Consider the following 27,666-nt stretch of genomic DNA (forward strand, 5'->3'; position numbering starts at 1 on the left):
CATGCTACAGAACATGCTTCAGAATCCCTCTAAGGTAGATGAAACATTGTGGAAAGTATTAATTGCTTCATACAAGCATAACAGCCCCATTCCAGATCTGATCATGCAGCATTCTTAGTGGAAGGACTCTGGAACACAAGTATTGAAGCACTGACATGGACCTGCTTGTACAGAGCAGTGCAGCTTCAGACGAAGACTGCGCAGAATGAAGTTCAGAAGCAGAACTCACTCTGCCATCCCTCACCTCAGAGCCATCCTGCTGAACTCATCCACTAAAACGGGGTAGGGGTTGGGCTGCAGGGGGGAGGCCGACAGCACCGTCCACAGGCACCTCTGCCAGCACCGATCCACTCCACAGTCGACCAGGTACTGCAGCAAACACAGTTCAGCATGTTGGGCTGGGGCAAGGACCTCCAGCAGCCCTTCACCACAAACACTTCAGGAGTCCATCAGGACCACATAAAGCAGAGCAATTAAGCATAAACCATTACATAAACTCTTCTGACCACTAAATCATTTCCCCATTTTTGCATTTGATTATACTGTACTGTCAGTACACTTTTAAGATTTATATCTTGGCCTACTACTGTATGTGCATCATAGCCCAGAAAAGTAAAAACATATGTCAATACACAAATAAAGTAACATGAATTCAACTATTTGCTATTTGAATACATCCATAATGGGATCTAAGTTTATATCCTGCTTACTGCCTAAACCCTGACACCTGGTTTAAATTGTGTATTTAGATGGTGCTCACCTGAAAGGTCTATATCAGATGGAAAAGCTTCAACCACCAGCTGCAGTACAGAACGCACCTGTGACAGACTGGCCTGCAGCTCTAAACCTCCGAGAGGTCCTCTTGCACCCTGGGAGAGGTCAACACAGCTTTCCACGTTGTACAGCAGATCCCTGGAGAATGCCGATGACATCTCAAGAGTCTCTTTGGGGTCCTGCCATGGGACAAAGCTGTGATAAGTGTGTGCAATACAGAATACTGTTCTGCACACCTGGTGCCTCATCGTACTATTGCACTGCTCTTGTATGTCTGCACTTGCTACTGCCCCATGTTGCTGGTTCTGTGACCTGTTTATATAAAAGTTTATACTGCAGAGATAGAAGCAGTCAGGCAAATAACCAACAGGAATCATAAGAAGTCGCAGTCACAGGTGGGTGTCCCTCAATGTTACCTCCGGCTCCCTGTCTCCTGGCTGCTGTCCCGCGGCTCGGTCTGCCTTCTGTTTCATGTCAGTGAGGACAGGCAGGCAGGACAGAGAGTCTGATAGCAGCTGGCACTCCAGCACCGAGCTGCACGAGCACCACTGTGGGGAGAGAGAGTCGTGGTACGCATCAGGGATCACCAAGAGCCTCATCCTTCTTTGGCATCTCACATTGCAGAGAACATTGCAGAGACAGTAGAACCTGTCTGTCACAGGATTTTGTTTCATATTATTATTGAGAATAGTGTACAGTACAATATGCTTTATTTACATATTCAGTGTCATAGTCGGCTGTATCCAGCAGTGAGTGAGTTAGTTCACAGCACTCACTAATGTACACTGTAAATTCAGGTGAGTTCACAATATTTTATTTTATACAGTATACCGGTTATCAAACGAAAATTGCCTTGGATTGTGATGTCAGCCAAATAAACTAAGAAATACGTTCTAAAGGTATAACAGACACTATAACAGAGCCACAGCCAGCAATTTTTACAAATTTGACTTGAACCTGTACAAATGTTACATAAGGAACAAGTAAAGGTTTACTCCACGCTGAAAAAAGAAGAAAAGAAACATGGGTGAAGAAGGCTACACACCCGAAGATGGCTCCACAGCCGAAATGTTGTGTTTCTTTTCTTCTCTTTTCAGCATTAAATAAATCTCTACTTGTTCCTTTGCAGTCTACGCATGCTGACACAGCTCCCTACTTAAACTACAAATGTTACATAGTCTTTCTGTCTGTGTTTTTGGAAAAACCAATCTCTGAAAGGTTTTGGGACAGTCAGTCACATCTTTTGAAATGAAATGTGATGGGAGACAATGAGAGTGACTATATCATCCTCACCTCTCTCAGTTCATCAAGCCCTGCCTGACTGGGGCCCAGCTCCAGTCGGAGACACACAGATTCCAGCCGGCTGCTCAGGATCCTGGCATGAAGGAGGGAATCGCTGGAGAAACCCTCCTGGACGGCCCGGCTCAGAAATTCCAACATCAGCCCCCTCACCCTCCGTGCAAGAGCACCGCACAGCTCTGCATCGGCCGCCTGCCACAAGAGCAGTACATTACCACCTCCAGTCACGAAGACATCCTGTCCACAGCCAATCTCATTCACTAGCGAAGCGGGAAAGAATGTAGTGCTACAAAGCTTTTCTTGCTACTGGCAGCAAGCCTCTTCTAAGGACTAGTTAAAAGCTTGATCAAGAGCTCAGGTGTTATCTTTGATTCTAGCAACCTGATATTTCTCAATGCTGTTCTGCTCTGCTCACTTGAGGGGCACAACACATTTCTTTCTAAATATTACATTAAACCTCTTATACGAACAAGAGCTTGCTTATTACGTCCTCAGATAAATCACTAAGAAGAGGATAACCGCTTGAAATGAAAGATTGGACTGTGCTTTATCTTTGGATTCTCAGTGGTCACCTCAGTCGGTGTGCTGCCTCACCTCCCAGGGCTGTGACTCCAGGACTCCACAGAGGGTGCGAGCTTGACGCCGCACAGCCCAAAGATGAGCAGCACAGCCATGCAGGAACTGATACATCTGTCCCAAGGCCTGATGGGAATACCATGCTGTGACATCACACTGCCATGCACCACAAAGCAGCTTCTGCAGATTTCCCATTAACAGCAGTGTACAACAACAGAAAGCACTTTAATGCCTATTTTATACTTAAAACAGTGACTGGTAGCAAAAAAAAACACCTTCATTATTCAACACAAATATTTACCTCTTAATTTGGCAACTGACATCAATACAATGCAATGTTCTGTGCAAAACCAGACATCCTGAGGAAAAGAGGGAAGCCTTTCTTTTTTTTTAATAGAATTTTAGAAATCTGATTTAAAATAGTTCTGTACCCGAATGAAGAAAATGAGGGGAGCAGACAGGCTCCTTCAAGATGCAATCAAGCTATTTTTCTTTAGAAAAGCTACAAGCACCGCATTGACATAGTGTGACGTGAAGTTCAGTGCTGACCAGAGGTGATATGGACATGAGGTCACCGTGAGTTGCAGTGGTCTGTGTTCTACAGCCACTAAGCTGAGAGAGCCCTGGCCACCTATTCCTAACCCTACCCCCCCAGTGACACTGACCCAGCTGAGCACTGCCAGCAGAGGAATTCCCATGACGGCAAGACCCAGGATTGAACTTGTGACATCCAGATCACAGAGCTCAACCTCTGCTTGGCAGTAGTGCCTTCATCACCCGAGCCCCTGGGGGAGTAGAGGAGTTAGTGCTTAAGGAGTTTCACGCCACCTATTCACAGCTGATCACAAACAGATGTTAAATCATCTGAAAGCACAGACCCCAATCCATGCAACACAAGACTGAATGCTGAACAGACTTGCCAGCTACAAAACTACAGCTTCAAGAAGGAGTATTTACAGACATTAAACAAGTTTTTTGAAAGTTTTTTTTAAGAGCTAACACTTCAATGCAAATAAAAATTAAAAAGAAAACCCTTAAATCCACATGCTTTTGAAATGGGGAAAAATCATGCATTCTGTAATTGAGAGAGCAGTCTCCCTCTCTCACCTCCAAAGGGGTGGCCTGTGCCTGGCTTCTCGCTGGCCCAGGCTCAGCCGTCTCCGGCAGCAGGAGAAGCAGCACGCAGAGGTGAGCTGCAGGCAGGGCATCCTGCGGCAGACGCAGGGCAGCAAGCCTCTTGATCAGACAGTCCCGCACTGGAGCAAACACACCCTGGTTACCCGCACTGCCCCCTGGAGAAGCAGATCAGACATGATTTAAGAAGAGTTGCTTCCTCTTTTAAAGTCTTTGGCAACAATGCTGCATGAACAGTATCCTAGTTCCAGTTTCACTATGATTGTGCATTACCACAGGAATATTTTTTATGGAAGTGGCATATCATAGTCATAAACCTAATGGTAAATCATGGTACTATCATAACTCTTGAGTAGGAAAGTACAGTAGAAAAGAAAGCACTGTACAAGGAAGACAGTGGAAAATGTAATGGAGAACTGCAGTTAAATTGTAAAAGGCTGGCGTCTCACCTGTGAGTGGGCCTGGGAGGTGTGGTCCTCTGGGCAGGAACACGCGAGTGTAGGCCTCAGCGTGGGCTTGATGTGGAAACACGCTGGAGGAGAGGTGCACCAGGGGACAGTCAGAGAAGTCCAGCACCCTGCTCCATGCGGCCAGCAAAAATAAAAACGCATCACAGCACAGCAAACACAACTTTGCCTTTGTTTTCTTTCTGAAGGGTCTGCGAGTCCCACAGCCGTAGTTCAAACTGATACAGATGGCTCAGAGAGACAGCTGCTCTGTTATGGATGACCACAGCATTTGTAATAACCAGACATTGCGTGATAAGAAAGGTTGATCATAACCGTGGGCAGGATTTTGCCAAGGTAAGAACACATGAATATTGAATTAACAAGCACTTTTTTAACTAAAATAAGTGTATTTCATGAGTAGGACCCAACAGAACAAAACTCACAGAGACAGGAGTACCAGTGCCCTCAGTGCACAGAGGAGATGGTTGTCTCACAGTGACATGATCTACATGATCTGCATCTCAGTTAGAACTTGAAGAAATAGTTAATATTGGGATACTGATGGAATCGAGTGTGTTGCCTTTCACTCATGCACTGCATCTTGTCTGTAAATGACTATGGTCTGGTACTCAATGTGGATAGCCAGACAGCACAGAGATTTAAAACACCTGTACTCCTTATTTGCAGAATTAATAGTAAATACCAAGATTCAATGTTTCGGTGTCGGCAGTCAAGGCAGTGGCATAACTGTATCCCTAAAATCGATCAGCTAGCGATGTGTAAGCATTGTATGAAAATTAATTTGACTGACTGAATAGCACAAGTGAGGCTTCAATTTTCTGTCTCAGTGCCTCTGCACCCACCTTGGCAAAGCGCCCTTGCCCTCTCACCTCTCCTCCCCGAAGCTGTCAGCAGTCTGGATGGCAATCAGGGTGTAGGCCTTAGTGCCCCCCTGGCGAGAACTGCCCACCGGGTCCTCTCTCCACACACACTCCACCTTCACTGGGAGGTGTGTGTCCAGTGACCTCTCCACGACAGCCTCAAACTCTGATCCTTGGGAAGCAACCTCCTCCTGAGGAACACAAGGGGGCGCTGTGAGAGAGGAGCGCTTGCTTACTAGCTATGATAAAACAGGGTGTTGGAGATTTACTTATTCAAGCAGAGCACAACCTTCTTCGGCCCATATGAGTGCATAACATACAGCTATAAGAAAAACAGGTGTGTATGGGAATATAAATGACATTTTAACTAAATGTGCAGAAGCCAAAAAACAGGAATGTCAAATTTTCTACCAAATAACCTAATATCTTTTTCTGTAATGCAGAAGTCATGGTATTCTAATACAGAGTGCAGCTTCACCCTGGTCCTAGAAACTCTCAGTTCAGCAGGTTATAACAGGCCATTCTGATATCAACAGGTTTCTGGCACACACATGCCAAACCATGCAACTTTACAATGTAACATGATTACTTCCCCTACCTTAGCTTTGACTTCATAATTATATTGCCCTGACATTGAAAAGCACTTTGAGATTACCTTTTTCCTGGTGAGGTTCGTAGGAATATGGAAAAATGTGAATTACTAACTTCCAATCAGGTTAGATGAGCCAAATGGCCTCCTCTTGTAACTGTTATATATTGTAACTGTTATATTAAGCAAAAACTGATAAATCAATTGATTTAGATCCAAAGATTCTAATTGTTTCAATGGATGAGAAAGATTTTGTAAATGAGAAAAATACCTTGGAGAACACTTTATATCCTCCTTTGATATCCGTTGGAACAATTATTCTGAAAGGAGAGTAAAAAAAACTTATCAAAGTGAAATGAGAAAATGTTAATTTCTGTATAAACAAGGGCTTTCTGTGATCACACTCATTGCTGATTCACAGTGATTATGGTACATAAAATGCTTTAATATGATACCGTAAAGTTCTGAAATAAACTGAAATGTCAAACATTTGTTAGACACTGTTGAAAATGTCAGCAAACTAGTTGGTAACATGGGTTCATTCTTTATCTCTTATCAGAGCTTTGCATTTTTCCAGCATTGACTTGATAGTAACTAGTACCAAAACACGTTAAAGGCTGCAAAGGAACAAGTAATAGGCTTATTACATGCTGAAAAGAGAAGAAAGAAAACAACGTTTCAGCCGTGAGCAAGATCTCCCTTAATGCTCACACCTGAAGAAGGCTCCACGGCCGAAACGTGTTTTCTTTCTTCTCTTTTCAGCATGGAATAAACCTTTACTTGTTCCTTTGCAGCCTACGCATGCTGACACAGCTCCCCACCTGAACTACTACACAGTAAAGGCTGTAAACTGTTCAGCAGGTTGTCACATTCATAAACAGCTTTAGATCACAATGCACAAAAAAAGAGCAAAATAAGGTTTCAGCGCTGTGGTGGACAAAACTGCAGCAGACAAGAAGCAGAAAAAAAGACTGCAAATGCAGAGAAAGCATACAAAATACTTAAGGTATATAATGAAATTGATATATGCATCTCCTCAGCCTTATTAGAAAATCTTTTTCCTATTCTAAGTCAACTAAAATAATAAATATGTTTAAAGGAAAACCTCAGCCTTAACTTCATCCACCACTGAAGTGCACCTGCCCAGATGATGCAAAGCAGCTGTAATGCACAAGTGGCCCCCCTACACAGCAAATCAGATGGTGAAAAAAGTGAGAAAATGCTTCACCAGTTGAATTAAGGGAGATCTTTAAGAATACCAGACTGTACAAGCCAGTGGTTAACCAAGACACCAGGGTTTACCTGCCTATTTTACAAACGGTACCATGGTATTTTTAATGACCGGAAGGAACTCCCTACCACTGATCCAACAGCATCACTTACAGCAGAAAACTAAATTTCTTTATACTGTAGGTATTCCTTACCAGTACTGACCAGATCCAGCCTTGCTCAGCTTCTTGGACAAAGTATTGACAAGCACGTTTTTGATTGTGACAAGGATAAATTAATCTATCCCAGAAAAAAAAACCCAGAATCATCTCCGGAACTGAAAACAGCACTGAACTAGGGGTCATCTAACAGGACCTATACAATGGGACAGAGCGAGGCTGGACAAGTCAATATACAGTACATAAGGGACCTGTTCTTTAGGATCTGAATGTTTTTTTTTTCTTAGCATCAATGCCAACAAGGAGAGGACAGAGGCTGCGGATACTTCCTTAAAATATTTTCTAGCTGGCCCCTCCCCATCACCACCTCCTGAAAAGCGAATGGGAAGCAGGCAGAAGTGGAAAAGTTAAAGGGTGATACAGTCACTTTGCCCACCACTTTTCTCAGCAGGATGACCTCTGACCTGAGCAGACGATGACGGCCATTCTGGCTTGTCCTGATGACATCTCGGCGGACGCAGCTCGCGTAGAGGACACGGGCGCGCTGGGCGTCTGGGCCAGCAATTACATAAATCTGGAGGATGTCCAATGAGATGGGACGGGGGAAGAACGTACCAGTAAAGACACAGAGGCCTGTGAGGGCAGCCAGCACCTGGATCTGAAATGGAGAATGTGGCGCTGTTAGACTGAAGGTCATAGCTTGCTTTGTGCCCTCATGGGAAAGTGAACATTAGGTTTGCTCTTGTGAAAACACAGTGAAAAAACAAGAATAGCCTTAATCTTAATTAGAAAGAGCAAAACAACAACAGACTCACTGTGTATGGGCTGCTGTGACTCAGGGTTGAAAGCGGAGGGGTCACATCATCAATCAGCCAATTAAAGTGCTTGCTTTTCTCTGGGTCAACACAGCAGAGGATGCTGGGAAATCCCCAGACATGGGAGCAGCCTTTAGCCCCTGAGGAATGACCATTCAGAGAATAAAAGAGAGATGCAACTACTGTACTGTACTCTTTAGAAGGCTTGACAAGTCATGAACTGCGTTTAAAACATCAGGTTACTTTGTGGTGTTGTGTCCTCCCAGGGCACAGATAAAACCACAGCTAAAGATCTGCACTTCCTGTGTCTGAGTCACCCAAACTATAAGGGCAACCAGAAAGCATCAACAGCCTGCCAGTCTTTCACGTCATGAGATGAGTGTGGCTGCAAAGGATAAAAAGAAGGCAGGAACAGGATTTTGTTGCGAAATGTCACATTATGTTTAATGTTAGGATGCTGTTGTGCAACGTTGCATTTTAGCAACAAAACATTGGCTGGGAATTATTATATTTTATCTGTCATCCTAAAGCACCCTGGAATACAAATGTTTGACAGAAAAATCTAGTCTAGAGATATACATTCATTTCAGGAGCGATTTGTGAAGGATGAATATTATGAACAGTGAGCAGTGATTCTGCTGAAAAAAATGCACAGCAAAACCCTCTGCTCTCCAAAACGAGTATCTTGTTGAGGTTGCTTTAAAACCTCCATGAGTAAGAGAAGTAAACCGATGTGGCCCACACAACTGACCTGCAATACATCGAACAGCAGTGAGGGTCGTGGGAAAGGTGACATCTTCCCTGAATTTCTTCTCCATGTCTGACTGAGACAGCCTGATCCTGGAAATAATACAAGACACCTGCCACAGCTCTAGACATAAACTTGTTGTATTTTGCATTTTAAAACCACTTCATTTTGAATATCCAGCTGTTAATTTCAAAAGAAAGAGATAGGAGACATGTACACTTAAAAGCGTTGAGGAGTTGTCCAGTAAAAATCAATAAAAGTAATAGTGAGCTGGACAGATACAGGGGATCAGATAGATCTGACAATCCTGGGACAGTATGGTGAACCTTTCCAATACTACATTTTATTCCCATTTAAAATGTGGAATGTGGAATGCAGAGTTTCAGTTTCCAAGATGTTAAAAGCTCCAAGCAAGTTGTGTGTTTTAAGTCTTGAATTAATTTTAAATGAGTTTAGATAAAGTTTTAAAAACTAAAAAAGTGTAGAATTTTGTGCTCGCCCACAGAGCTGCCACAAATATCTAGGGCTCTGGTTCCCAACCCTGGTCCTGGTGACCCACACACCTGCTGGCTTTTGTTTCAGGAGAGCCCTCAGTTACCCAATCAAACCCTTTTTCGACTTAACAAGATTAATGTGAACTGTTTGTTCCCAGGTTTTAAACACATTAGAGCTTTAACTATTGTATTTTACTGTATATGTGAAATAAAGTTCCAAACTTGTGACAAGAAACAAAGTGGAAATACTCAATTTAAGAAGCAACGTCTTCAATCTAGTGAGGCTTCAGTTATCTAATGAAGGTGAGATGGTGTGTGTGTGAGGGGGGGTCACCAGTACCAGGACTGGGAAACACTGCTCTAGGAGCTACAATGCAGATTGCTTGTAAAGTTTGCTGGCCTATTCAGATATATGTATGGTGAAAACAGGGTACTGCAGAGCTGTGACATCCAGACAGTAAACACCAAATAGCTTCATGTGTCCTTCCTTGGATCTTTGTCATCATACCATCATGAGCACCGTGCACATGAACATGGTGGTCACACTAAGCCAATGTAGCACCGTAAGAATATAAAGCTGACGAGCAAGAGGAGGTCATTTGGCCCGTGTAGCTTGTTACTTTTCAAATTTTCACCTGAAAAGCATCAACAACAGGACTGGGTAAATTGTTCTTGACTCCCACAGCCCTTTATGTTAAGATGTTCTCAACCTTAAACGTATTTCAAATGTAGTTGCCACTCTAGTTCACTTCTTTGAAAGAAGCTCAGTGGGTTGTTTCTGCCAATAGCTTAGAAGATCTTGAATACTTGAATCAGGTGCCCCTTTCCATGCCCATAGTAGTCTCTGCTCAAGACTAAAGAGATTACGTTGCTTCAACCTGTCATGGCAGAAGAGTTCTTTAAAAAGGGTTGGGAATGCCTAGGAATGTACCTGCCAGGTACTCTTGATCTATGGTTTGTTCCCCACTGGTTATATTTCTTTTTACTTAATTTCACTGCCCCACTATGCACAGTTTTCACAAAGCTGCCTGCATAACAGAGCTCCTGTCTTAAAAGCAGCCCGCCTACAGACAAGCAGAGACTCCAAGACCTAACTCACCTCTCTGCCTGCCGCCGAGCCCACTGCATGAACACAGGGTAGGGGTTGACGGGAGGCTGGGGCCGGCGCAGCACCTCCGCACACAGGGCCTCCATGCCACTCTGCAGTCCAGTCTCCTGCAGGTACCCCCACAGCCGGTTCACACCCCGAGCCGACTCTACGTCGCTCGGCCAGGGGCGCTGGGGTCTGGCCACTGCTTGCTGCATAGCGTCTGCTTCTTAGTGGTTCCCTAATAAAAAAAAAGGTCAAAAGGTGAATTCAAAATACTGTACAGTTAGACCCTGGTGCATTAAACACCACAGCCAAAGTCAAGGATGACTACTGTTTTCATCATTAGGTCTAAGACTTGTCCTGAGTATTTAGTCAAATGAACACATTCATTAGCTGTCTATTCTAATGTAGCATATATGAATGAGTGATAAAGATTTAATCATTACAGACAGGACCTACTGACTGAAAGTTGAGCACCTTTATGGTCTTAGCAGTGAAAAACAAAGGATTCAAATGCACCTACTGTACCAACTATAAAATGAAATGCTTTTATCAGAATCCCCATATATTTTAATATGATTTAGGCATTTCTAAAGCATTTGCATCTGGGAAACAGAAACAGGCTCAAAGGTCATGGCCTCCCATTAAAAGGTCAAACAAATCTTAGAGAAATTTAGCTAAAAAGTCTTTATTATAGCTCATGAAATAGTTATGTGCACAGATCCGTATTCTGCTGTTGTCTTTATTGAGCTTGTATTTTTATAAACGGTTGTGTACAGTGAGATTGTGTCTGTGCTAGAGGTCAAAAGGTCGCATTCTCCGAATTATATTAAATAAGTTGTGTACCTTATATTATTTAATGTTAAACGGATATATTTTATAGTTATATGTTGATGTGAACGCATTAATCTTGTTATAATGTTTCACTCGTCACTATCTGTAACCTGATCTTTAAGCTAATGTGATTTACCAAACTAATAATACTCTTATTTCAGATATACAGTAAATATGACTTTTTTTTCAGAATCGTATCTCCCCACAAAACCATTACATTTAAAAATAACTCGGCATTCGCAAAACCAAATGTGAAACCGAAGGAAACGCAGTTTATTTACCGGTGCAACCTGTGTCTGTGCAGTTACAGTTTAGGTTTCGAGAATGCTGGGCGAAATTAATTCGCCGTTCAAAACTGCCTTCCCCAGGTAGTTAAATCGCGAAAGGTAAGTCCCCAGGTTGAAAACGCGAAAACGCGTGTTTTTACCGCTCCGCAGGTCAGTGTGTCCTGCTCGTTAAGCAGGGAGAGAAATGCTGTTTCTCAGCAACCAGTCAGGTAACAACGCCGCCGCCGCACCTGTAGATGGTGAAGAACGACGTCAACCAAGCAGTTTTACTGTAATACTTTCAACAAAACAGTTTAATAAAGTGAGAGGGATATAAATGATGGCTACGCAAACGTTAAGCTGTGGCTACCGTAAATGTATCTGTAAATTGCAGGCTAATGTGCACTTACGAGTAAATAAAAACCTTTGCATTTTCAAGCCGATACTGCCAATATACTGTATTTTCTTTCCGATCGTATCGTTTTGCAAAAGGATTTCACGATAAGTTAGGAAAAAACAATTCACCAGCACTACAGATCATCCAATTTATGTTCCCCCGTCATGTGCTGTATACTGTGTACTGTATACGGTAAAATTATATTCACTAGGTTATACAGTATGTTAAAAAATACTTTCGAAAAACTCTACAGACTGCTACACACAACCCCCACATTACTGTGTTTTATTTCAGTGAAACCTTCAATTTTTGCATTATTCTTTGTGTTACGGGATATCTTGGGGTGTCTTAAAGCAACTAAATGTCTGTAACACAAAATACGGATTATAATATGGAGTTTTCACGTGTATCGTGTTTTATTAGTTATTTTACTTGAAAATAAATGTTACCTCTTACAGTTTCCGCAGTTCAGTTTTCTATTGCACTATTTTTCTAATGCTTGAGAGCGGTAACATGAGTAATTCACTTTGCGGTTATCGTACTGCAGTTTTACATACAGTACGTCCTGCTCTTGCACTAACTGGACATCTCTGTAAGTCTGGTGTACAGTAACTGCGCCCAAAAGTCTCTTCTTAATAGAGACTAGACCTCCTAAAAATAACTCAAACAGTAGAGTTTATTGCATTTCTGTCCGCTTTTTATTTAAAGGGGCCAAGGTGATGACATGATACTGAGTGCTGGTTAACTTGCTGCAGTTTTCTCAGCCCAGAGCAGGGGCCACAGTGTTTCCTTCGGCTAGCCTGCTGAAGGCCGCATCTGATGGACTGTAGGTTGAAACCGATGGAAAATAACAGATCTCTGACACTCCTCTCAGTCTCACTGTGCTCTGATGGACTGAACCGGCTCTATTTTTCACTTTTTTCAGTCTCAGAGAACAACCTGAATCATGGTTGTATAACATAAGACGTTTGGTTTCCACTTTATTTTTTTCAACTGCAACGTTAATTAGAACATTTCGCATGCCCAGTGTTGAGGTGGGGAATGCTGTCAGCCTCCAGAGCTATGTAAGAACTGCACATCCAGTTTCCTTCTTTTTTCTGTACAAAGTAAGGCATTTAGAAGAAGGGTAGCAAGAACCCAGTGGGACACAGACCCCCTTGGTTTAGTACGGTATGTTTCTGATGGGGCCCACATTTCTGAAACTCCAGCATGGATTGGAACCACTGGAGGAATCAGGCTGGTGGCATGCCACCATTACGATTTGGCCAGAGCCAGCAAAAAGCAGCAGTTAAATATTTTCATTCACAGAGATACTGTTGGGTTGAGTAAATGGAGATGTGCCAAGTTAAAGGCCCAAAAAAAACCGAGGAATGTCATCATGACGACGACGATGATGATGACGGCGATGAATCACTTGGGGTGCACAAGTGTACTACAGGCCAGCATGAATGGTGCTGGGGTCACTCAGTCAGAGCATGATTGGTTCATGTCAGGAAGAAGGGTTAAGCCCAAATTATCAGCTCTCCCACCCAGCCCTGCCCTTCCACTTCCTCTTTTGTACAGGAAACACATTGCTGGGCTTGGACACTTTGGACACAGCCAACACTGAGAGGACATCTTCTACAGGACGGGATCTAGCAATGCCTGAGCTGCACACTCCACTCACTGTAGAGAAACAGAGTGGGCAGAGGCACACGCATGCTAGTTTGTGCTGATTTGCAGGGCCCTTGCCCATTATCTTCTTGAGTTTAGGAACAAGTATACAGACCAAGACCACCAGGTTTCATAACAGCTTCTTCCCCCAGGCAGTAAGACTGCTAAACAGCCAACCACAGCAGACACCTGCAATGACCTCCTTGAACTGACAGGTGCACCGGCGCCCTCCTGTCACATACGAAGAGCAGTAAATACCTCTTATCCTTGTGTTACTTTCGCACAATCTGTAAATTGTATGGTAAATTGCAATTGAGTAATTTATTGTATCCTTATTTTTTTGGTTTTCATGAATTGAATTCCCTATAATTATAATTTCCGGGGAAAAACAGAATAATCTCTACATGAGAAAAGAGAATAATCTCTTTTTTCAATCAGTAACAGATCATACCTCAGTGTCAGCATTTTTTCTTATTGCGTATCGTACAAGCTTCATAAGCGCTTTGTACTTCCAGTGTAATTTTCCGTTTTGCTGTTTCCACACCAACTACAATCTGCAGATTTGCTCTTCCAGCACAAACATTTCCAGAGCTCAATGAGAAGAGACGTGAGGGTACAACAAATCAGCCAGCTGCATGATGCATCACTCATTTGGCTGGTGCATTTCTTGGGAAATAGCTTCAAGAAGGCTTTATAAAAAAGGATGATAATCTTTTTTTGTTATATTCCCCCTCCTCCCTAATTTTGGTATTGCCAACTCAGCTCCACTTCCATCACCTCTACACCGGGACAGAAAAGACAAGCCCAGCGGGGCCTTTCTTCTGAAATGAGCATGGCCTAATATCCCCCATTTCTCACAGTACTCAAAACAGAGCTGCCACACGCTGCAGGAGTCCCATCGTTCTCTCCAGTAACACAAAGGTTTCACAGGTGGCTGGTGAGCCTCAGTGGACACCCTGTCCAATTCGGGCCCATCCATTGCTGGCATGCCCCATTAATTGGACACCATCGCGCAATGTCGGCTAATGACACTGCATAGACCACCGGGCTCCAGACAGGTGTCTCTACTGGTTAATTCACTCCCAGAAGTCTTTTCAGAAGGTATTGTACTGGTAGAATACCTTCTCAATGTGATATGTCCAATAAAAATTTCCCATTGGTCTGTGTGTGCATATCTGGGAATATGTCTCGTAAAAAGAGTGCATTATTGTCAATAAATCAATTCATTGAATTATTTCATGGTAAGGTGGCAGGAACAATACAACCATGGGAGCAAGATCTTCTCTGCCCAGTTGATTCAACAGGTGTAGGAAGCCGTTTCCTCTTGTCTCTTGTTCTGTACTGGCAGGGCAGGCGTTTTGCCCTTCAGGCACGTGCGGGCATCTGCTGATACCGGATGGCAGCCAAGAACGAGGCCACAGGCCACAGCGAGTCGGCAAGCTCTCCCCAGAAGGCAGAGGTCACAGGGTCGCAGCATTTTCCAACTTAGTGGGTCCAGATGCTTCCCTCACACACCCCACTTCCAAACCCAGCTGCTTGACATGTGTGGGCAAATAAAAGCGCTAATATATAGGTAAGGAATCTACAAAGAACAGCTATACACCTCCTTCCCTGTTCTGATCTGCTTATCTAAGCTTAATGTGAAACTAACTGAGGAACTGTACTAGGCTAAACACAAGAAAGCATGCGAGTAGCCTTACCAATGCTTTAAGTTTTATAGTCTGTGTGTGCACTCCCATTCTGGATGATTTCCAAGGTCAGTCCGTGCATGCGCCTGAGGGATTTCTGCAAAACGCCCTGTGGCACAAGATAAATACATCTCCCTTTACTGCAGGCAATTGGTGTCAGAAACCAATGGCCAATGAATGGCCTTTCAGAGGGGCTAGAGAACAGAGCCAGTGAGGTTCTGCATTTCCTGAGACCGAGCATCAGAATAGGAAAGAGCCTAGAACCAAATCCGCTGAGGTAGCTGACATTTCAGCAATTAAAGTCAGAGCTGCTAGGAACACAAGCCATTCCTTATCAGTGAATAGACCACAACTGCCTTTTGTACTAAAAGAGGTTCCCATCTCATCATGTACCTGCAAAAAACAGTGGGAAACTGTTCACTCTTCGATTTATCTCAAACCGAGCATGAACACTTCAGAACCTCTGAACAAGGGCACTCCATTTTTACATTTAGGACAGGAAGTGCTGTATTTATCCCAATACAATAAATTATATTTTACTCATGTCAGGCTGATTCTAAGCATTTTGAAACGGAACAAAAACAGCTCGCTTGCCTTTTGGGTGCCAAAACTGTAAAGAAGCATTAAACGACAACAGCAGAAAAGAAGCACCAATAACTATTAAACACATCCCTGTTAACACAAGGAGGAGGAAATAAAAGAAACAAGGGGAAAGGGAGATATCGAACTCTATTCTGCAGCAACCTTTGTGATGTTAGATCTAAATGGAATTAAGAAAAAAACTCTCCGAGACATTCACAAGCATGACAACATTTTTCGAGAAGCCTTTAAAAGCAGCGGAAAATTGGCGGACTTATCTGTTTTTTTTTAATAAGGTCCCATCTGGAGATGCCAATAGCGAAGCCCCTGTTATCACCTCCAGGACAGTCAGCGGCTGATCGCTCCCGAATGGCAGATAAACAGCCCCGGTTTTAATCTCCCTTGACAGCACAGGTCTTCCAGGAAACCGCTCTTCCAACAAAACGAAAGAAAAAAAGGCAGAAAGGTTTGTTGTTTTTTTTTAGCGGAGTGAGTAAAAGAGTGAACAGAACTTTTTTCCCAATTCAGTATATTCAAGAAAAAAAAAGCCTAGCTGTCCACGAGAACAACACATGAAATGGGGTTTAACTTACTGCTCCTAGATGATCTGCAGGCCACAGTTCTTCAGCTTTTAACCAGAATGGTGCTAGAGTTTAAGTCTTACACAAACCCTGCAGTTTAGTTTGCAGTGTTTCACAACCACATCAATTGCACCTACTATAAAAGTTACATTCTATGGTAAAAACATAATGAAAATTTATGTAGATCCAATTGAACACAGAAATTCAACCAGAGAAGATGCATTCCCTATAGCTTTTCACAGCAACTGGCCTCATAGTAGAAGATGTTTGATCAATTTATAATGTAGACTTAGCATGTTCAAAATAAGTATTCAGAGAAACTGCATATGCATATACAGTATGCACCTTTTGTGTGTTGACTGGATGTGATTTGTCATCGTACTGTAACTCGATTTGGATAAAAGCATCTTCCAAATGAATAAATGTAAATATAAAACAGGCAGGTTCAAAAGTAGCCCTCTGATTTTCTACTGATTGCCTTGCATAGCACTCAGAGAAGGCATCGTCCTAGGGAAGCAGTGGTGGTGTTCTTACAGCACTACCTTGGGTTTTACAATGCGTATCCAATGCATTTACAGTACACCTGCTTCACTGTGCCTCCATGATGATAACCACATCTCACTGTGCTTTTACCTTATTTACACCACAAGAAATCTGAGGAGCATTACTGATCTGACACATTCTATGGCCATTTATTGTAAATGCACTTTTTAAATGCAGTTTCATTTGTGTGTTTAACAAAAGAACATTTGCTTTGAAGAAAACCATTTAGAATGAATACTAAATTACACACACACACATTATTAAGTGCACAAAGCCTGTTTTCTTAGATACAAATGCATGAATCACTCCCACATCTGAGTCACTCCTGTTTACAAGTGGAAGATAACTCTGTGCCAAATTTATGGATGTTTTTTCTTGTGTTGTAAGTATCTCTTACTGCTGTAATGTCTTATATAAACCACCCCTTCAAAAAACATTAAAATGATTAAAGTTCAGAGTGGTTCAAACTGTAATTTAAGAAACCTCCATTGCCAACACATGTTCAGAACCAACTCTGCAAATGACTAACTCTTCCGTGCTCTGTGGTGTTTTTTTTTTGCGACCAATAATGTTCTTATTCAATGATTACAAAACAAAATTCTACTATCAGGGCAACGTCTATCTGAAGTGCAGGAATACAACCACTGCATCACCCATGATGTTCATAACAAGCATGCACTTGATCGTATGCATCAGGACCTGCTGGATGCTAAATGCCCAGGATACCAGATTCTAAGCACAAAGCACAAGCAGTGTCCTGAAGCTTGACCTTTGTAGGGCGTGACATGGATACTCACATATAAGGATCCATTCCGCATCAGACATTAAGCAAAGGAGGTCAGAGGTACAAAACCAAGTAGCCAGCTTCTGTTGTCACAGCTCTGCATAAGATTTGGGTGCCGAATCTGTGGCAAATACACAGTCTGAACTGTGCTTCTTTATGTTATGTTGTTGATCTTGTCCATATTGTCACCAAAGCCAGGTCTACTGTTGCTTCAGGGGAGCACCAAAAGGCATTTTCACTCACAATAACATCCTTTACATTACCCTTCTTTCACACAGCAACATACATTGAGGAAATGGTCAGATCTGCTACTAGTTTATAATCCCCAAGGATCATGGCAAACATGATATGCCAAAAGATTTCTGTTTTAGAGTCACTTCTATGCCATTCACTAACATTCTGGAAGAAATCAAATGAATCTTCTTAAGCAAAGATGATGCTGCTTGATTCATGCTTGATTCATTCAGTATGATCTATCCAAGTCTTCTGTATGATATTTCCTTTTTTCCAGCATTTTCCCCCAAGCTCTTGTAGTAAAATGATAGAGAAGAGTCTGACTTCAGCTGTAATGACTATGACTTTAATGATGCAGAAATGGCTTTATGAATCATAGAAATGTGAGATCTCTTGTTATTGCAAGCCAGCATTCAAGCATTAATCAGATTTCCATGTGCTGCTCTTGTGCTGAAATTTCTAACTCGGATTCCACCAAGGCAACAAAGCGAGTGGCTTGTTCACGCACTGACTCACAGTGTTCTAGGAAATCCCACTTAAAACTAAGTGATGCCTTGCTAATTAATTCCAGATATGCACCACTGAAGTCTAATTTCAAATTAATTCAATTATCTAAATGAAAGCTAATTATACTGAAACAAAGTTTCAAGCAGCCACCCAATGGGAAAAAAATGGTTAAAAAAAACTGTGCATCTCAGTTTCCATTTGTGCTTTAATAACTCACATTGGCTGCGAAAAGTACTATAATCCAAGTTGAAAAACACCTGTCTCCAGAAGTAATGTACTCACAATGTTCTTAGAACGTTTTGCATCACATCTGCTCTGGCCTACAAGGTATGTTATTGAAAGCTCAGCATGGCACTCCGAGACAATACAGGCCAGAGCAGCAGCAATGCTTCACTATCTGTTGATCCGTATTACAGTAGCTACTTACCATAGTAGCTAATAGAAGTACCTTCTACATTCAGTTCAGGACTTTAGCTTAATGTGCTCAGCTTTTCTAGGCAATTGTCTTAAATACACAGGGAACACTTTCTTCCCGCAGTCCAAAGACATACTGGTAGGTCAATTGGCTTCTGGGGAAAACTGTTGTTCCTGGTGTGAGTGAGTGTGTGTCTGCGTTTGTGTCAATGTATGCCCTGTCACAGACTGGTGTTTCGTCTGGGGTGAATCCCCCCCTGGTGCTCATTTCTTGCCAGTAAAGGCTCCGGTTCCCCCAACCCTGTATTGGATTGAGAGGTTAAAAAATGGATGGATGAAGAAAGAAACACTGCAGCTGACAAATCACCTTGAATCTGGCTCACATTGTTTGCATAAGATCATCAATCTTAAGGTTAAGCCTGATACTTCTGCCCTTGACCTTTGTTTAACGACCAATCACACCGTGACAATACAATAGTGTTTTTATGAAACGTGTATTGCCCTCATTTACACTGGCTTCCAAATACAATCAATTCCACTGAACAGCAATTAGCTTGGAAGATCTGTAACAGGAATAGTGATCTTGACTGCTATGCAATTAAGCACCATTACCAATTCAGCAATCGCGCCACCCTTAAATGTCTTTTGAGGGAAGACACTTTTAATATTCTTTCCTGTCTCAAAGAATCCCAGAGACCATGGACACTCTATGAAAGCAATAGAAGGACAAAGAAAGTCAGGAGACTGCAAACCATTCATCTGATATACAAGTCCTTGCACAAGGACTGATTCTTTTCAGTAGTCTTCTAGGCAAAATATGTCAGTTAAAGTAAAGTGGCACTGTTGTTTGATTTCAGACACTGCAAATTATTTTAAACTTTTTTTATTAGAAGAGGAGGACTGGTGAGCCACTTTACTGTTTCACTGAAGAGCGGTCAGTTGACCACTTCACTGCTCTGAGCTCAGTTAACACATGGCCTTCAGACAAGAAAACCTGACGCCCTCTTCAAGAGTTGATACTGTAACAAATAGCAGGATTCCCCCCTTTTCCTTATTCACTGGAACTTGGTGCTTTGCAGCAGTTGTGGGGAACATGCAAAAAAAGCAACTGAATATTCATGAGCCAAGCCCCCCCCCCTCCTTGCAGAAAGAGGAGTAAAACCTACAGAGCAGAGCGAGAATGTGAGAAAGAGAGAATGAGTGGCCAAATGGAACACAAGTTGTGAAACGTCTCCTCATTTTTATGTGTAACTATTATTGAATTCCACTGTTTTACTTTTCAGCCGTAAGACAAAGTTCAGACATCTAGCAGAGGAGATCAAGAGGAGAGTATTTTTTTTCTTTAATGTCAGACTTGTTATTTTTAGTTTGTTTTGCATTTAATATCGTCCATGAAAACTGACAAGATGGCTCTGACTCAGGCTGTCCTGCCGTCGTTCAGCTCTTTTTCCAACTTTTGTAACTCCCCGGAAAATGGGAAAGTAAGTTTTATTAAGTAAGTTTCTATTTCTCTGTGACTTGTTCTTTTTTTACAGACTGTGCCAGCAAATGGTAACATCCTCAGGTCAGGTAGTACCGTCACCACTATGGTGGTCTCTTAATTTCAAATCTATAGTTGATATTGTTGCTGGATTTACTGTACAATGCTGTGAAAAAGTAAGTACACCCCCATGAAAAGGTGTATGTTTTTCAACATATTTGCATGTATGGATATTTGATCTTCGTTTCAACAATATTGATAGATAAAGGTGATCTAATTTAACAAGTAATCATGAAAATTATTCTTTGCAATCATTTATTCAACAAAATAAAGTCAGAAATGCAATTGTCTGCTGTGGAAGAAATAAGTCCGCCTCCTAGCTTCAATAGCTGGTGTTGCCCCCTTTGGCAGAAATCACTTCTTGTAGACGTTTCGTGTAATTGTCTATCAGTCTCCTACATCGACTTGGAGAAATTTTTGCCCACTCCTCCTTACAGAACTCCTTCAACTGTGTGATGTTTGAGGGCTTTCTTGCATGTACTACCCGCTTCAAGTCCGCCCACAGCATTTCTGTGGGGTTAAGATCTGGGCTTTGACTTGGCCATTCCATAACCCTCCATTTCTTCTTTGTGAGCCATTCTTTTGTGGATTTGCTTGAGTGTTTTGGGTCATTGTCTTGTTGCAAGGTCCACTTACAGTTCAGCATCAGCTTTTTGACAGATGGCCTCACATTCTCCTCAAGTACTTTCTGGTACAATGTGGAATTCACGGTTGGCTCCATGATGGCAAGCTGACCAGGCCCTGTGGCAGAAAAGCAGCCCCAAACCATAATGCGTCCACCACCATGCTTTACAGTTGGTATGAAGTTCTTTTGGCAGTTTTTGGTTTTTGCCAAACATGACTTCTGGCTTTGTGGCCAAACAGCTCTACCTTGGTCTCATCAGTCCAGAGCACATTGTTTCAATACTCCTGATCTTCACTTAGATGTTGTCTGGCCAACTTCAGTTGTGCATCTATATGTGCATCTATATTCTTTTCTAAGAGAAAAGGCTTCTCCCTTCCTGACCTCGCATGTACAGTAGGACAAAGTTGTGCAGTCTCTTTCAGATGGTTAACTCATGCACTTTGACATTGACTGAGGCAAGACTTGCCGGTAAATCCCTTGGTGTTATCCTGGGGTTCTTGGAGACTTCCTGAAGCATCTTTCGGTCAGCTCTTGGGCTGAATTTGGTGGGACGACCTGGCCTGGATAGATTGCCAGTGGTTTGAAATTTTCTTCATTTGTAGATGATCTTTCGGACAGTGGAGTGATTGACTATAAATTACTTGGAAATGGTTTTAAAACTCTTCCCAGACTCATAGGCATCAACAATCTTTCTTCTGAGGGCCTCAGAGAGCTCTCTTGATCTTGGCATGATGTAGCCACACACCTCATTTGCTAAGACCAAACCAGATCACAGGTTTCTGATGTTTATAAAAGGCAGTGCCCTCCAAGTTACTCTCTAATGATGTTCTAATCAATTGCACCTGTTTTGGTGCACCTGATTCTAATTTTAGGCATTTGATGCAATGATAAAGGTAGGGGTGTACTAACTTTTTCTGCACAAGGAAATTGCATTTCTGTTGATTTTTAATAGTACAAATGAGTACAAAATGTGATTTTTAAATGTTATTTTTTAAAATTAGATCACATTTATCGAGCAGTATTGTTGAAATGACGATAAAATATCCTTTTGTCCAAAAATGTAAAAAAGACAAACCTTTTCATGGGGTGTACTTACTTTTTTGAACCACTGTATAAACTTTCTACCTCTGACTCTGAAGTGCCTGTATCAGGCAGGCCAGCATCAGACATGGCTTTTCTTTACTGAGATCATGCAATCTCTAGATTTGAAAATGCACACAGGCCTCTCTACAAAGTGTTTGGCTGTCCAGATCTCGGCTGAGGAGGCTGTGCTCTGTCTGAATTCAGCGGTGAAAAGCGAGAGTTGAGCTTGCAGAGAGACAGGTGCAAACTCGTCCCACAGCTGCCAGTTCGGCCAGCCCAGGTCTTATGTGTGCACCCTCCTCTTTACTCCTGCCTCAGTGAATCAGGGGACCTCAGCTGAATTACTTTCCCAGTCCACTGTTACTCTGTTACTTACTATAAATACTGTGACAGCTACACACCTATCTGAAGGCAGGTCAATGAGACATATTTGTAATGTCAACTCCCAACTCTTTTTAGCAGATACATTTGAAAGGGAGTGATTGCAATAACAGTAACTTTGGCACATCCCTAGAAGTCAGACTGACAGTTGTTAACAGAAACACGGCAACGAAGCAAAAACAATTGGGTTAATTAAATGCACAAATAATTGAATATTCCAAATAGGGAGTTCTTATAAATAATTATTTGTTCTATTTTGTCAGTTATTTTTTTTTATTTCAATGCAACCTAGAAACAGATGTTCTAGGCAACTTTATCTCTCTCTCATTTTTGTCAACTGTCTTTGTCTCAGACATGGAAAATGGAGGATGACACACTGACCCCAGCTTTGGACATCACAAAAATGGAAATGGGGTCCGATCCTGGGTTTAGCTATGAGCCCCAGAAGGCACTGAGAAATGAACTGGAGGATAAGGAGGACGAGAACAGTGCCAGCTGGGATGTGGAGTTCCTCTTGTCTGGCATCAACAGCCCAGGCTCTGATCTGGGTCCAGCAATGAACTGCAATTCCCAGCAGCTCTTGCAGGCAGAGCAGAGGAAGGGTCACAATGGATTGTACCAAGTCAAGGAGGAGGAAGGGGTTATATTGAAACAGCAGTCCAATATGGATCAGCAGCTCCAAGCCAACAGCAGCCTGATGTTAGAGCTCCTCTCCCCTCAGCCCCTTCTTTCCACTTTCCCAGACGTGCTCCAGAACAGCCAGATCACTTACGCAGCGGATTACCAGTCAAAGCTGTACACCCTCGAATCCTCACCTGCGGAGCACTTTGCCTTCTGTCTGGGAAGTGAACAGGAGAGAAATGAAGATATGGACTGTGTGGGCTCTGTGAAAGGGAAAGCATGCAATCTGGGACACTACCCAGGCCCTGCCTTCTCCAACAGCCACTTTCTTCCAAACAGGCCATCTATTATAGACCCTCCCATGACCCAGCAATGCCACTATGGCTTTGTGCCAGGCTACCACCACAGCCACCACACCACAGTTTTTTACCCCGAGCAGTGTCAAAGCGGTTACACGCCTTACCCAGCAGCCGTAGCTTACAAAGGTGCCATTAGCCACCCTGGGCTGTTCGTGGCCCCAGTGCAAGGCCCGGGCGTCTCACCCTCCTCTCACCCTGCTCTGCTAGCGCCACTTGCAGGCCAAGAGGGGAAGCGCACCCGCAAGACATCTTCCAGGAAAAGGGTGGCGATGCACAGCTGTGAGCACCCCGGCTGCACGAAGACGTACACCAAGAGCTCCCACCTCAAAGCCCACCTGCGCACGCACACAGGTAACGCACCGTGCCGTGCACAGCCAGCCAGGCTCCCACGTCCCCCACAGTCCCCACCGCAGAGAACAGACCACAGACCACAAACATAGAGCCAAGGCTCACACAAGGACAAGTGTGTGTCAAGTGAAAGTCACTTTATAATCTATAATTATATATATTTTTCAGAAACATTAAGTTAAAAACATTCATTTGGTGGAAAAAAGAGAGGTCATAATTCTTCAACTTGGGGGCAATACTCCTAAACAGGCCCCTTCCAGAATCTCATTCCTCCTTGCGTGAGTGGACAGCTGATGCAATACTGCACATTGACAGCTAACCTCTTTGCTTACGAACCTGCAGTTCAACTGTATAAAGAATGACTATCACACTGGGAAAAAATACAGTACATGCATTCATCTCATGTCTTTGTTCGAGGTAATGTACGAGCATTACAATTATTATGCAGCACTGTAAAAACACAAGACTAGCATGCTTGGTTGCTCTTAATAGCTATTTGATCTTATTTAATAGTTAAACCCTTTGATAGCTAAAGGATCTTATGCAGCCACATCTTGAAAGATTTCAGTTTCAACAAGCCAATAGACTAGGTAGCTTGTTCCACACTCCCACAACACTTTGAGTAAATATGTGTCCCCTGTTCTCAGTTTGAAATGCAGTCCCAGGTATTTTCCACTTTTGCCCTCTGGTTCATGTGTCACTGCTGATTCTGCAGACGTCATGTGGTTTGGTTCTGTCAAAGCCTTTGAGAATCTAGAGTGCTTGAATCAGGTCCCCTTATAGTTTTCTCTAAGACTAAAAATGTTCAGTTCCTTCAGCATGTCCTTAAGCTTAGGAAGCTTGTGGTCTCTCTTCTCTACAATGATTCCAGAGTAACAATGTCTTTTATGTAATGTGGTGACCAAATCTGTACACTAATCTAAAAGAGGTCTTACTATCACACATTTTAAATCTAGTTAAGCCTTAAATTAAATTTTACACCAAACTAAATATCCTAGCCTTGTTTGCTTATTCCTCCACAGTCTATAAATTAAAATATAAATATGCCATGTCAACGGTTAAGTCTTTTTTAAAAGTACAGTAGCTTATTCAAACTCATTTTATATCTACAGATTATGTTTCTGTTACCTATACATGCCCACATTAGATATCCGCCATGTTTTTGACCCGTCCCGAATTTCCTTTTCAGCTTCTACGTTTGCTGATTCTCCCCTATTTAGGTATCAACAATTGTTCTGATGCATTTAATGATCTAGATTCTGGTATGACTGATAGAGCCGTGGTTCTAGTACATGTTTTTGTGGTACTCTGAAAATTCTCCCCTAACACAATATAAGAAAACAGAATAATAGTTCATACAGTACAATTAAAACTGCAAGATGTTATATCAATATCTGAGGTGCTGATTGATTATTGTTTAGATAAAAGTCCAAGTTAGTGGAAGTCTAGTATTGCAGCCTCTGCACAGCTCAGTCTTTTACATTTAATCCACACTTCAGTCTGTTATACTGTACAGTATATGGACTCAGTATATGGAATAATATTAGTAATAATAGCATAATCCTCTTTTACCATTATTTGCTACAAAACAATTTTATGACAATGTTTTTTACTTGCTTGTTACAATATTCTATAAGGCTTGCTCGACTGATTTTACCAATTTATTGGCCAATGCATTTATTGATTGGGGAACTCATTCATTGATTTTCTTATGGACTGATTCATGGCTTTATAGCTTGTGCTTAACCACTCATACAGCATTCATAAGTTAAAATGCTAGCAACATATAGTACCGTTAACAACATGTTAACATGTTAAGTATGTTAACATGACTCAAGTAACTAATGTGTAGAATTTGCTAGACCTTGATCCCTAGTGCTTTTCCTTTAGTTGCCCAGCTGGTTGTATTTTGAGCTGAGATAAGTTAACTGTAAACACAGAAACATTCTTGAACACTGACACAACAAATATACCAGTTCTCGTTATTGGCTGTGGAAATGCATCTCCAGTCAGTGAGCCACACAGTTTAAACTCAAGAGCGCACTGATTGGACATAATTGTCCAAGAAAGAATTTCAAACCAACAGTTTACAGTACAACAGAAGAATAACAGTATGCTGTGTCAGTAATGATTTACGTTTCTTGGAAATACCTGCGTCTGCAAGATCTTTAGCAAAGCTGCATCTCAGTGGACTGTACTGTACAGCTGACATGGCACATGCACAGTGTAGGACCACCCAGAGAGTCCTGCAGAAGACCACAAGTTGTGCCTTTAGTGGAAAATGATATAAAAAACAGGTTACCCTACAAGTCCTGACTGTTATGAAAAAATGCACTGCATGTGATCTGGACTGAGACAGTGACTGAAAACATACACAAAGTGCTTCTGGGTTATGGTTTCTAGAGTTTCTGACACACCATGAAAAAAATAGCTTCATCAGAGAGACAGACTAAGACCAGGCCAAGCTCCCCGGACACCTGGGGTGGCCTTTGACAACACCAGTGCAGACTTGCACAGCTGCAGCAGTTTCTGAAAGTCACTCAGGCCCTTGTCTGTCTGTCTCTCTCCCTCCCCAGGTGAGAAGCCCTATCACTGTACCTGGGAGGGCTGCGGCTGGAAGTTTGCCCGCTCCGATGAGCTGACGCGCCACTACCGCAAGCACACCGGCCAGCGGCCATTCCAGTGCCTGCTGTGCGAGAGGGCCTTCTCTCGCTCCGACCACCTGGCGCTGCACATGAAGAGGCACGCCTGACAACCCCCCCTCCACCTGCTGCCGACCCCTGCCGTGTCAGCCCACCAGCCACACCGCCTGTTGGAATGCCGCAGCCGGGCCCCCCAGCTCACCCCGCTCGCTGTGAACGGGGAACACGGCAAGGTTTCCGATGGGAAGGCCAGGCGTATTCCAGCAGCACTGTGCTACCCAGCGTGGTTGCGAATGGTGAGCAGGAGGATCGCTTCAGTTTCACAAGACCTTGTGTGTCCTTGTCCCCTCCTCTCCACTGGCTGTTCTCAGGCCCAAAGCCCACAGCGCTGAGCCCCAAGGAAATGTCTCGGCACATTTTTAGCTCTTTCTTCTGCTATAGCTAGTCAACAGGATATCAAAAGCCCAAAAACAGCCATTCATGGTGAAGTTCCAAAGGTCACGTCTTTGCACTTTGGGCAAAAAACAAGAGTTGCACCCCGCATTCCAGGAATAGAGCAGGGTGCTCATTTTAAGAGCAAAAGAAAGGAGAGGAGGTCATTCAGGTCACCAAGCTCATTCACTCACTAGTATCTTATTTGTTGTCGTCCAGCCGTGTCTTGAAGGATTTCAGGTGATCAGCCTCAATAACATGGCTGGATAACCTTTTGTGTAAATGTTTCCTAACTTGAGTCTTAAATTTTGCAAAGAAATGTCATCATGCTGTTCTCTCTTTCTCTGTAAATGTAACCCCATTGCAAAGACAGTTTTCACATGCCCCAGCTGTGTTGCCTAGGCGTCAGTCTGGAGAGGTGGCTAAAGCTGTGTACCCGTTACCTGATCACTGAGGGTTGGGGTCCTCCTGTCCCAGGATCGCACTGTCTTCTTGTGCACAGGCACTTCACCCCCATTTCTCCTGACAGTGCAGCTAAATAAAGAGGTGCCAGCATTGGTGGGAGGTGGGAGGTTTAACCTCATCGTGTCAGTCCTGGAAGTGCACTGTGTTTTGCTCTCGCCATATAAAATACTGTCCAACAGTTCTCCAACATCCCCTTTGCCTTTTGAAAGCTACTCATGTTCTTTCCGTAACAATGTTTTTCAGCTACAGAGAGCAGCGCTGTTAAGAGTACACAGTCAGTACACATGCTGGACATTGCATCTTCATTCTGGTGTTTTTTTTTGTTGTTGTTATCTTTGCTGTTTTTAATAAAGTTGATGGTGCTCAAAAGCAGAGTGCATTCTTTCAGTTTCCATGTGGATCAGCACACGCCGTGCGGCCCAGGAGGCCGCATCACTGACCGAGCACCAGACA

General features: G+C 42.8%; 2 protein-coding genes across 5 annotated transcripts in view; one reads left to right on the forward strand and one right to left on the reverse strand.

Annotated features, from left to right (window-relative positions):
* The window catches only part of LOC148820831 (uncharacterized), a 41,903-nt gene that overhangs the window by 9,760 nt on the left and 4,477 nt on the right, over nt 1–27,666 (reverse strand). Inside the window, exons 1-16 of one of the 3 annotated variants that reach the window (XM_088932404.1) lie at nt 25,826–25,879; nt 15,088–16,086; nt 11,499–11,588; nt 10,247–10,475; nt 8,657–8,745; nt 7,906–8,045; nt 7,555–7,748; nt 5,974–6,022; nt 5,123–5,304; nt 4,233–4,360; nt 3,757–3,941; nt 2,668–2,775; nt 2,068–2,265; nt 1,191–1,322; nt 819–953; nt 245–369 (exon numbers count right to left, since the gene is read on the reverse strand). In XM_088932404.1, coding sequence (XP_088788530.1) covers nt 245–369; nt 819–953; nt 1,191–1,322; nt 2,068–2,265; nt 2,668–2,775; nt 3,757–3,941; nt 4,233–4,360; nt 5,123–5,304; nt 5,974–6,022; nt 7,555–7,748; nt 7,906–8,045; nt 8,657–8,745; nt 10,247–10,452 — 1,871 coding nt within the window. In that variant the 5' untranslated portion in view covers nt 10,453–10,475; nt 11,499–11,588; nt 15,088–16,086; nt 25,826–25,879. Of the gene's footprint in view, nt 1–244; nt 370–818; nt 954–1,190; nt 1,323–2,067; nt 2,266–2,667; nt 2,776–3,756; nt 3,942–4,232; nt 4,361–5,122; nt 5,305–5,973; nt 6,023–7,554; nt 7,749–7,905; nt 8,046–8,656; nt 8,746–10,246; nt 10,476–11,498; nt 11,589–15,087; nt 16,087–25,825; nt 25,880–27,666 lie in introns of those variants that run through there. The other 2 variants (XM_088932403.1, XM_088932405.1) reach the window with 2 other exon arrangements.
* On the forward strand, nt 19,892–27,582 carry klf1 (Kruppel like factor 1 (erythroid)). 2 transcript variants are annotated; one of them, XM_088932408.1, is made up of 3 exons: nt 19,892–20,198; nt 22,699–23,677; nt 26,251–27,582. In XM_088932408.1, the coding sequence occupies exons 1-3, from the start codon at nt 20,109–20,111 to the stop codon at nt 26,424–26,426; spliced, it is 1,245 nt and encodes a 414-aa protein (XP_088788534.1). In that variant the 5' UTR covers nt 19,892–20,108; the 3' UTR covers nt 26,427–27,582. The 2 variants fall into 2 exon arrangements, with proteins under 2 accessions (XP_088788534.1, XP_088788535.1); XM_088932409.1 differs by having other exon boundaries at nt 20,123–20,212.

Source organism: Atractosteus spatula, chromosome 14, assembly GCF_055471065.1.
Source record: "Atractosteus spatula isolate fAtrSpa1 chromosome 14, fAtrSpa1.hap1, whole genome shotgun sequence".
Lineage (NCBI taxonomy): Eukaryota > Metazoa > Chordata > Actinopteri > Semionotiformes > Lepisosteidae > Atractosteus > Atractosteus spatula.